Source organism: Bufo bufo, chromosome 2, assembly GCF_905171765.1.
Source record: "Bufo bufo chromosome 2, aBufBuf1.1, whole genome shotgun sequence".
NCBI classification, from domain to species: domain Eukaryota; kingdom Metazoa; phylum Chordata; class Amphibia; order Anura; family Bufonidae; genus Bufo; species Bufo bufo.
In genome coordinates this window covers 251,257,237-251,269,155 of record NC_053390.1, presented here as the reverse complement: position 1 = coordinate 251,269,155, position 11,919 = coordinate 251,257,237, and the positions used below count along the sequence as shown (strand labels likewise).

Here is an 11,919-nt window from a genome sequence, read left to right as displayed (position 1 = left end):
TCTGAAGATGTACCTGTCACGGCCAGTGGTTGGTTTTGTGACACTTTCCTTCACTTGGTTGCCCGTGGCAACGTGTGGTGTTGTGTGCATGTGGTGGCATTGTCTCAGCCCTATGGCTGATCCCCAGGACATGATTACCACGCATGCCGTTGCCCGCGGCAACAGGTGAAGTGTGTTTGTTTATGTGTGTATTCCCCTTTAAGAGTCCGTCTTCCCTTGCCTGGTGTTGGAAGGGTTAAATCCCTTCTGTGTGTGTGAACACTGGGTGTGTCTGTGTGGGTGTGGCTACTTGGGCCTATAAAGCCTCAGTGTATATCACTTGTCTGAGGGGTACTTCAGCCATGGTTAGCTGGAGCAGCCTCCTGTGTATTCCATCTGCCAGTGGGGGCCACCCTTGTGGTCATAGGTTTACGTATGGTGTTTAGTAGATGTTTGTTTGGTCTTGATTTATTGCAGCGTATGGGTTCCCGTGTGATCTCTGTGTGTGCGGTGTCCTTTGTGTTGTTTGTGGACAGCAGCACATGCACGTGGGTTCCAGGTGGTGTGTCTGTGGCAGGTAAGTGTGGTGCTTGTCTCACTTACCTGTCACTGCCATATGTCTGTTCATGTTCCCCTTTCTATGTAGCCTGGCCACTATTAGACTCCTGTTCCTCCGTGTCCAGGAGGAACGGGCTGTCTACCCAGCTCCTAGTCCAGGGCCACCCTGAGGGCAAGCAGGAATATCAGGTTCCAGTGTATGAGCCCTCCCACCATCAGGGTCGGCTCATATGGCTAGGAGACAGGGTCAGAATTAGGGATGTGTAGGAGGTGACCTTCTCCCTTATTCCTGTCCTGGCCATGCTCTGACCATCCATCTTCTGATACTGCACGGCTGAGGGTTTTCCCCATCCTCAGCCGTGACAGTACCCTATGTTCATTCTGACCAAACTTTAAATAAAAAGATTTATTACAATATCTAACCTGGGGAACCCTTTATGCAAACGGTGGACACCACCAGATATCCTATATACTCATAAGGGGGATGCTTGAACCAGTGCCTCTCCAAAAATCTTGGAATTACCATAGGTTTATGGTAGATTGTTTGATGAAACTACAACAGTGCCCAAGGTTCTGTTTGAACTAAGGGAGGGCAGGTAGATCTAGTAATTATACCAAGGTGGCAGGAACACGAGGAATAGTTGCCATATTTGTCTTCTGGAACACTAGTGCTGCAGGCATCACAGGAAGAGCATCCAAGCACATTACTAGAGTCATGTACCGACACAAAGAGGAGGGAGGCTTCCTTTCTGTGTCGGAACCACGCACACCAAAGGCGACTATAGAAGGACATCAGGACACATATGCTACATAATGTATATCAGTTAGTGCTCTCAATTTTAATTTCCTGAGCACTACAGGAACTTCTTATCCAGTCGGACAACCCCTTTAATGTAATTTGCTTTTAAAATGCAAACAGAAATATACAGTCCAGTACTGCAGCAAGCAATTAAAGGGGTTATCCAACTGCTATAATGCCATGCAAAATGCCCAGACACCACATACAGGTTATGCTTACCCTGCTGCCTGGCACCCGTGTCGCTCCTGATGCCCGCACGTCCGCAGCTGCATCTCCCCGTCGCGCGAATCAAAGCAAAGGGGGGGGGCACAGCCAATAGCAGGTCGCGAGGGGAACGAGCCTTCCTAGCGTCACCCCCAATGCTAGGGTGGCTCGTCAGTGATTTCCATCAGTGATTGTGAGCCAAAACCAGGTGCTTCTCTAAACACAGAACAGGTGCAGATCTTTCCCTTATGGCTCATTCAGACGACCGTATGAATGGGTCTGCATACGTTACGCAATTTTGCGGAAAGGGTACGGACCCATTCCTTTCAAAGGGGCCACAAAAGATGTGGACAGCACACCGTGTGTTGTCAGCAGCTGTAGTTCTGTTCTGCGGCCCTGAAAAAAATATACAGCATGTCCTATACTTGTCTGCAATTGTAGACAAGAATAGGCATTTTCTATAATAGTGCCAGCCATGTGCGGTCCGCAAAATGCGGAACACATATGGGCCAGTATCCGTGTTTTGTGGATCCACAATACACTACGGCCGTCTGAATGAGCCCTTATACCCTATGTCTGTGGAGCCTCCAATCCTGGTTTTGGCTCACAGTTAGAGATGAGCGAATCGAATCCCAGGAAGTGAAATTCAATCAGAATTTCAGGATAAATTTGATTCGCCTCGAACCCGAATTTCCTCGTGCTTCGTGTTAGCAAATCGATTTAACCTGAAATAGTATAAAAAACAAAAAAATTCCTACTTAACTCCGACATTTGCACGCGACTGGTTGCCAGCCTCCATCTTGATTGAAGATCTCAGCTGAAATCCCATGCGTGGTAACGTATGACGTCACCACGCTGGCCTGCGTGACGATGTCATTTCGCGCCAGATCTTCAAGCAAGATGGTGGTGGTCGGCCCGTCTCGAACAAATGGAGGCGGTAAGTTTTTTTTATGTTAATTTTACACAGTTTTTACACTAAGATGCTGCAATCAGGTATGAACGCGGCATCTGAAGGGTACAATGATAGCGGGCGGCACTATTGCAGCTCCCTGTCATTGCACCCGCTACTTACACAAAAAATTGGCGAATCAACCGAATAGGACTTTTCAATAGGAATTCGCTAATCTCTACTCACAATCACTGACGTGTGAATGAGGCTTTATCTACCCTGCAGATGTCAAAAAATAAACATTTATCAAACACACCCGTTAACTCTAAATTTTTATTCCATAGAGACTAAATGAACCGCATTGGAAAACTAAGCACATATAGAAAGTAGAGAAAATATTTGGTACAAATGTAAAGCCTTTCTGAACAAGACCCGAGTCTTGTAAATTCTAATAGAGAAAAGACGACAAGGACTTTTTATTGATTCTTGTTACTGCTCATCATGACTCCTCATCCACTGCTAACAAGAGTCATCTCCCTTTTTGTTTCCTTGGAGGATGATGATGGACGTTGTAACTCTCTTTTGCCTTCTCCACTTTGCTCTTCGGTTTTTAAACCATACCTGTTCCACAAAAAGGAAGGTTTATACATCAAATCAAGCCACATACACTGCGTGCAGAATTATTAGGCAAATGAGTATTTTGACCACATCATCCTCTTTATGCATGTTGTCTTACTCCAAGCTGTATAGGCTCGAAAGCCTACTACCAATTAAGCATATTAGGTGATGTGCATCTCTGTAATGAGAAGGGGTGTGGTCTAATGACATCAACACCCTATATTAGGTGTGCATAATTATTAGGCAACTTCCTTTCCTTTGGCAAAATGGGTCAAAAGAAGGACTTGACAGGCTCAGAAAAGTCAAAAATAGTGAGATATCTTGCAGAGGGATGCAGCACTCTTAAAATTGCAAAGCTTCTGAAGCGTGATCATCGAACAATCAAGCGTTTCATTCAAAATAGTCAACAGGGTCGCAAGAAGCGTGTGGAAAAACCAAGGCGCAAAATAACTGCCCATGAACTGAGAAAAGTCAAGCGTGCAGCTGCCAAGATGCCACTTGCCACCAGTTTGGCCATATTTCAGAGCTGCAACATCACTGGAGTGCCCAAAAGCACAAGGTGTGCAATACTCAGAGACATGGCCAAGGTAAGAAAGGCTGAAAGACGACCACCACTGAACAAGACACACAAGCTGAAACGTCAAGACTGGGCCAAGAAATATCTCAAGACTGATTTTTCTAAGGTTTTATGGACTGATGAAATGAGAGTGAGTCTTGATGGGCCAGATGGATGGATTGGTAAAGGGCAGAGAGCTCCAGTCCGACTCAGACGCCAGCAAGGTGGAGGTGGAGTACTGGTTTGGGCTGGTATCATCAAAGATGAGCTTGTGGGGCCTTTTCGGGTTGAGGATGGAGTCAAGCTCAACTTCCAGTCCTACTGCCAGTTTCTGGAAGACAACTTCTTCAAGCAGTGGTACAGGAAGAAGTCTGCATCCTTCAAGAAAAACATGATTTTCATGCAGGACAATGCTCCATCACACGCGTCCAAGTACTCCACAGCGTGGCTGGCAAGAAAGGGTATAAAAGAAGAAAATCTAATGACATGGCCTCCTTGTTCACCTGATCTGAACCCCATTGAGAACCTGTGGTCCATCATCAAATGTGAGATTTACAAGGAGGGAAAACAGTACACCTCTCTGAACAGTGTCTGGGAGGCTGTGGTTGCTGCTGCACGCAATGTTGATGGTGAACAGATCAAAACACTGACAGAATCCATGGATGGCAGGCTTTTGAGTGTCCTTGCAAAGAAAGGTGGCTATATTGGTCACTGATTTGTTTTTGTTTTGTTTTTGAATGTCAGAAATGTATATTTGTGAATGTTGAGATGTTATATTGGTTTCACTGGTAAAAATAAATAATTGAAATGGGTATATATTTGTTTTTTGTTAAGCTGCCTAATAATTATGCACAGTAATAGTCACCTGCACACACAGATATCCCCCTAAAATAGCTAAAACTAAAAACAAACTAAAAACTACTTCCAAAAATATTCAGCTTTGATATTAATGAGTTTTTTGGGTTCATTGAGAACATGGTTGTTGTTCAATAATAAAATTAATCCTCAAAAATACAATTTGCCTAATAATTCTGCACTCCCTGTATATGTCATATGGTTTACTATCCTTGACGCTACCCTTTCAAACAGGCACATGAAAACGATACACTGCAGCAATGCAGCTTTACAAGTGCCTAATGTACCATTATGTCTTAAAGGGTTTGCACAGGATTAGGCAAATATGGCTGTTTTTTTTTTTGTTTTTTTAAAGGGGGCACATATTGGTTGTGTCTAGTATTGCAGGTCAGCTCCGTTGAAGTCAATGGGGCCAAACTGCAATATAACACACAACCTATGGATAAGTGTGCCAATCAGAGGCGGACTGGCCTTAGGCCCTACAGGGAAATTTCCTGGTGGGCCAATGCCCATAGGGCCACCCAAGCCCTCCTCACTGCTGCTGGTCGGGTATATACTACTGGTGGAACTATAGGGGTCATTATAAGAGGAAGTCCAGGCAGCATGCTGAAGGTAGGGCTGCCTCACTGATGTGCTGATGTGGTCCACATCTAACTTCACTACAGAGGGACAGCTTCTGGGGTGGTATTTTGTGTTGCACTATGGTATTGCTGCCTCCTCTACTTCTGTTATCCCTGCTTACTTTTCTTGTCCCACCTTCTATCAATTTGGACCCACCTACAACATTGGGGCCACTTTTAGTTTTTTTTTTTCAGGACCACTTTAAAGGGATTTTGCCATCTCAGACAATGGATGATATCGCTAGGCTATGCCTGTGTTGTCTGATAGGTGCGGGTCCCACCTCTGGAACCCGCACCTACAATGAGAACGGAGCGGGGAAATGAATGGAGGGCGCACTATTCATTTCTATGGGGCTGCTGAAAATAGCGCTGGCTCGACTATTTCCGTCTGCCCCATAGAAATGAATGGGAGCAGGGGCCGCGTGTGCGCTCCCATTCACTTCTATGGGAACAGCGCTTGGTGGTGGACGATCCTCCAGCCACAGTTCTCCCTGCTCCGTTCTCGTTGTAGGTGCGAGACCCGCACCTATCAGACAATGGGGGGAATGGCGGTATGCCCCGATTGTATGTGATGGGAATACCCCTTTAAGTTCCCAGTCCACCCCTGGTACCAATTAGTGATGAGCTAATTGATTCACGTATATCAAATTTGCTAAAAAAAAACAAAACAGCCTTCTTGAGTAGCAAGGGGCTGGCCCCGCTGCTCAAGAGGATCCCCCTTGATTGACAGGGCCAAACATCTTGCCTGGTCGTGTCCTCTTGCTCCTGTGCTGTTGCTCCAAGTAGTGGTGCAAGTGCAGAGGATCTGCAGCTGCTACCTGAACAGTGCAATGCCAACTGTACATGCGCCACTCACGTTTGGGTTTATCAGGAAGTGAAGCGATGATGGCAGAGTTGACATCTGCGCTTCTCAGGTACCAGCAGCAGATGCTCTGGGTTTGTGCCAATCAACAACACAGGTGCAAGGAAAGATTGGCACAGCCAAGCAAGCTGTATGGCCCTGTCAGTCAAGGGGAGATGGGAGTCTTGAGCAGCAGGGTCAGCCCCTATCTGCTCAAGAAGGATGATTTTTGAATAAATTTGATTAGTACAAATCGATTTGCTCATGACTAGTGCCAGTGATTTTGGAAAAAAGCAGCCATGTTTTTTCTAATCCTATATACCCTTTCATGTGAATACGACATGAGGGAGATCGCCCTTGGGTTGCTGGATTACTGAATTATAGACTATTGGCAAAGGAAGATAACTGCCGTTTATAATTTTTAGTCACCTTTGCATTAGGTGGAGAGTTTCTAAACTACCGGCTGCCCACCGTAACCAAGGACAGAAATGCCATCTGTCAGAATACTCACAGAGGATCTAAACTACTTTTTAAAAGGCTGAGTAACAAAAGCAAGATCAGGAACCAAGTGCAAGTAAGAACATCACCTCTACTAAAGTACGCAGGCGTGAACCTCTACACTTCACCTCAAGGAGCCTGCTAATTTGGATTTGCAGCTTTACCCTTTTTGCTATCTGTATGCAAGACAAAGTGATGATATTGGATGCCTTACTACATCTGACAAGTAAAGTTCCTGTTTAGTGTAACCTCTTAAGGACACAGGGCGTACCTTGACATTGAGCAGGCACCTTGGCTAAATGCTAGGGGGTGTCCAGTAACCCCCCCTCCCCCTTGTCGGCGATCGCCGCAAACCGCAGGTCAATTCCGACCTGCGGTTTGCTGCTTTTACCTTATGCGGCGGCGATCGGCAGTGCCATCGGGTCCCCATGTGGCTGAAGGGGGGATCCGATGGCATGGAAGGCAGCGCGATGCCTTCCTTAGGCATCTGCGCTGCCTTCCGGTGACGAGCCTGTGAGATCCAGCCCCCTGGATCTCACAGGCCGGAAGCTGTATGAGTAATACACACAGTGTTACACATACAGCCAATGCATTCAAATACAGAAGTATTGGAATGCATTGTAAAAGGGATTAGACCCCCCAAAAGTTGAAGTCCCAAAGTGGGACAAAAAAATAAAGTAAAAGAAAAGTTGAAAAAATAAAGTTTTCCCCCAAAAAATTAAGTTTCAAGTGAAAATAAACCAAAACGTAATTTTCCTCAAATAAAGTAAAAAAAAAACTGGTAAAAAAATAGGAAAAAAAAATAAAAGTTGACATATTAGGTATCGCCGCGTCCGTATCGACCGGCTCTATAAACATATCACATGACCTAACCCCTCAGATAAACCCCCGTAAAAAATAAAAAAATAAACTGCTAAATAAACAATTTTATTGTCACCTTACATCACAAAAAGTACAACAGTAAGCGATCAAAAAGGCGTATGCCCACCAAAATAGTACCAATCTAACCGTCCCCTTATCCCGCAAAAAATGAGACCCTGCCTAAGACAATCGCCCAAAAAAAAAAAAACTATGGCTCAGAATATGGAGACACTAAAACATCATTTTTTTGTGTTTTAAAAAAGCTGTTATTGTGTAAAACGTAAGTAAATTTAAAAAAGTATACATATTAGGTATCGCCGCGTCCATATCGACTGGCTCTAAAATATCACATGACCTAACCCAGACATCCTCAAACTGCGGCCCTCCAGCTGTTGTAAAACTACAACTCCCACAATGCCCTGCTGTAGGCTGATACCTGTAGGCTGTTCGGGCATGCTGGGAGTTGTAGTTTTGCAACAGCTGGAGGGCCGCAGTTTGAGGATGTCTGACCTAACCTCTCAGGTGAACACCATCACAAAAAGTGTAATAGCAAGCGATCAAAAAAGTCATACGCACCCCAAAATAGTGCCAATCAAACCGTCATCTCATCCTGCAAAAATGATACCCTACCAAAGATAATCGCCCAAAAACTGAAAAAACTATGGCTCTCAGACTATGGAGACACTAAAACATGATTTTTTTTGTTTCAAAAATGAAATCATTGTGTAAAACTTACATAAATAAAAAAATTGTATACATATTAGGTATCGCCGCGTCCGTGACAACCTGCTCTATAAAAATACCACATGATCTAACCTGTCAGATGAATGTTGTAAATAACAAAAAAAATAATACGGTGCCAAAACAGCTATTTCTTGTTACCTTGCCTCACAAAAAGTGTAATATAGAGCAACCAAAAATCATATGTACCCTAAACTAGTACCAACAAAACTTCCACCCTATCTCGTAGTTTCAAAAATGGGGTCACTTTTTTAGAGTTTCTACTCTAGGGGTGCATCAGGGGGGCTTCAAATGGGACATGGTGTCAAAAAAACCAGTCCAGCAAAATCTGCCTTCCAAAAACCGTATGGCATTCCTTTCCTTCTGCGCCCCCGCCGTGTACCCGTACAGCAGTTTACTACTACATATGGTGTGTTTCTGTAAACTACAGAATCAGGGCCATAAATATTGAGTTTTGTTTGGCTGTTAACCCTTGCTTTGTAACTGGAAAAAAAAATATTAAAATGGAAAATCTGCAAAAAAGTGAAATTTTGAAATTGTATCTCTATTTTCCATTAATTATTGTGGAACACCTAAAGGGTTAACGACGTTTGTAAAATCAGTTTTGAATACCTTGAGGGGTGTAGTTTCTAGAATGGGGTCATTTTTGGGTGGTTTCTATTATGTAAGCCCCACAAAGTGACTTCAGACCTGAACTGGTCCTTGAAAAGTTGGTTTTTGAAAATTTCAGAGAAATTTCAAGATTTACTTCTAAACTTCTAAGCCTTGTAACGTCCCCCAAAAATAAAATGTCATTCCCAAAATGATCCAAACATGAAGTAGACATATGGGGAATGTAAAGTAATAACTATTTTTGTAGGTATTACTATGTATTTTAGAAGTAGAGAAATTGAAACTTGGAAATTTGCTAATTTTTCTAAATTTTGGGCAAATTTTGTATTTTTTTTATAAATAAAAATGAATATTTTTGACTTCATTTTACCAGTGTCATGAAGTACAATATGTGACGAAAAAAACTATCTCAGAATGGCCTGGATAAGTCAAAGCATTTTAAAGTTATCACCACTTAAAGTGACACTGGTCAGATTTGCAAAAAATGTCCTGGTCCTTAAGGTGAAAATGAGCCCGGTCCCTAAGGGGGTTAACTACTGTCTAATTCCTCATTCTTCTGCTCCATCTCTTAATTGCACCTTACGGTGGTGGCGTCACAAACACAGGGACCCAGCCACAAAAGCCCCCCAAGAATACCCACTACCATCAAGGGCACCTCAACTTCCATCTGGCTGGTGTTCCCTGCAATAGAGAGTGCCCCGGAGCTACAAAACTACCCAGGGAGCTACAAAACCGTGAGTACGACTACTACTCCCATCAGCCCATCGTGCACTCACATACTGCCCCTGCGGTCCGGGCCGCTGCACTTCCACAATCCCTATTTGCTGTTCCAGGGAGAACACCGTCTTTCTGACACAAAAGGCCACTTTTATCAAACTGAATAATAAATTAGTTTTAGTTGCCCATAGCAACCAATCAGAGCTCAGCTTTCAGGTCCTACAGGGCTCTAAGAAAATGAAAGCTGAGTTCTGATTGGTTGCTATGGGCAATTAAGACTGATTTTATTCTGACAAAGCTAAATATTTGGACCTATTGCTGTACTTTATGACTGATAAAGCTTGGTTTCATTTATCAGGTCACGTAAATTCCCAGAATACGAGGTTCCGGTCCGCTGAAAACCCCATTTGACTCAAAAAACACCACTTAACGACCAGAAAATTGGTGTTTGGTGCTCAGTGTCAGGAATATGAATAGGATGAACTCACAAACACCATCTGCAGCATCACAAGCAGTATACACCAACATAATCCGACATGCCCAAAGATGCAGAGACGTGAACAACTTTCTTTTATGACTTATGAGTTATCAAAATAAAAAATAAAATCCACTTGCTGGTTCATCTTGTCATACTATTGCTGGAGGCAGACTACTTTTTCATGGGCCACCCTGTATACCATGTATCATTGATTATATCCAAATGCACAAATATTGCGAGTGTTTCTTTTTTTTTTTATAAGATAGTGGGGAAAAACGACATGAGTAGAAATGTATGTAAGGAGAGCACTGAATAAGGTAGTGTGTCTGTGCATTAAAATAACAAAATAAACAACACTAAGGGCTCATTCACACGACCGTATGAATGAGTCCGCATTCGTTCAGCAATTTTGCGGAACGGGTGCGGACCCATTCATTTCAATGGGGCCGCAAAAGATGCAGACAGTGTTCTGTCCGCATCCGTGGTTCCGTTCCGTGGCCCAGCAAAAAAGATAGAGCATGTTCTGCTCAGATCCATCGTATGATAGATCGGACATAGCATCATGGTTTTAGTCATAAACGGAAGCCATGACACCAGTGTGAATGGAGCCAGACTATGGAGTTATTGCTAAGAGGTTTTTCTCTTCCTGAAGGTTTATGATCTAAAGAGTTGAGTTATTCGGCACCACCTTTCCTTTTTTTTTTACCTCTCTTCATATACTTTCACTATTAGGCCTTATGCGGTCCGCAAACTGCAGAACTTCAAAATACGGAAGCAGTCCATGTGCAGCCCACGTATTGTGAACAAGTATAGGACATGTTCTATCAAAATGCGAACCCATTAAAAGTCAATGAGTCCGCAAAATAAATGCGGATGGCACATGGACTACTTGTCTATTTTAAGGATCTGCAGTTTGCATGAGGCCTTTACTATCCCTTAGGCCTCAGGCACACAGCTGTTGTTTTGGTCCGCATCCGAGCCACCGTTTTGGCGGCTCAGTGGCGGACCCATTTACCTTAATAGGGCCGCAAAAGATGCGGACAGCTCCGTTCCGTGGCCCCGCTAAAAAAATATAACATGTCCTATTCTTGTCCACGCTTTGCAGACAAGAATAGGCATTTATATTAAAGGCTTCCGTGCCGTTCCACAAATTGCGGAATGCGCACGGACGCCATCCGTGTTTTGAGAATCCGCGATTTGCGGACCGCAAAACACACCACAGTCGTGTGCCTGAGGCCTTACATTGATACATTTTCATGACGTTCTGTTTGTTGACTTTGCTTTTTTAATTTTACAGTTTATGTTACCTCCACTCTCTCCTCTCTGAGATGGATCCGGCCAGCCAACTGTTCCCTAGCAATGACATCTGGATACTGGTTCTGGTGGAAAGTTTCCTCCAAAGCGTGTAACTGCTCTTCTGTGAATATCGTACGGTGACGACGAGTCCTACGCTGAATGACTGGCATATTATTCACGGTTTGGATCCCGTTATAGATGACTTTTCCTCCATCCTCAGGGACTGTACTCATTATCTGTACAGGCCAGTGTAACTGGGAGCCTGTGTCATAGTTATAAAGAAATATTTATAAAATGACACAAGTTTTAACATACAAGAAAATAATATTTACATTTCTAAAGGCAACAAAGAATTATAGTAACATTTCCTTTAGGCCTCATGCACACGACAGTTTTTTTTAGCGGTCCGCAAAACGGGGTTCCGTTGTTCCGTGATCCGTTTCCGTGTGTCTTCCTTTATTTTTGGAGGACCACCAGACATAAAGGAAAGTAAAAAAAAGTCTAAGACAGGTTTGCCATGCAAATGATAGGAAAAAAAAACGGACGCGCGGATGACAATCTTGTGTGCCTCTGCGTTTTTTTAGCGGTCCCATTGACTTGAATGGGTCCGCAAACCGTTTTCCGCGAAAATAATAGGACAGGTTATATTTTTTTTGACTGACTGGAACCACGGACGAGGATGGCAAACGGTGCATTAGCCGAGTTTTCAACGGACCCATTGAAAATCAATGGGTCCGCAGAAAATCATGAAAAACGGCGCAACATACACGGAATAAAACAACGGTCGTGTGCATGAG

General features: G+C 43.7%; 1 protein-coding gene across 1 annotated transcript; it reads right to left on the bottom strand.

Moving 5' to 3' along the window:
- Window positions 1-2,867: 2,867 nt before the first annotated feature.
- On the bottom strand, window positions 2,868-11,455 carry GSC2 (goosecoid homeobox 2). The gene is made up of 2 exons (XM_040420238.1): window positions 11,134-11,455; window positions 2,868-3,050 (listed from the first exon to the last, which is right to left on the bottom strand). The coding sequence occupies exons 1-2, from the start codon at window positions 11,353-11,355 to the stop codon at window positions 2,949-2,951; spliced, it is 324 nt and encodes a 107-aa protein (XP_040276172.1). The 5' UTR covers window positions 11,356-11,455; the 3' UTR covers window positions 2,868-2,948.
- Window positions 11,456-11,919: the final 464 nt, after the last annotated feature.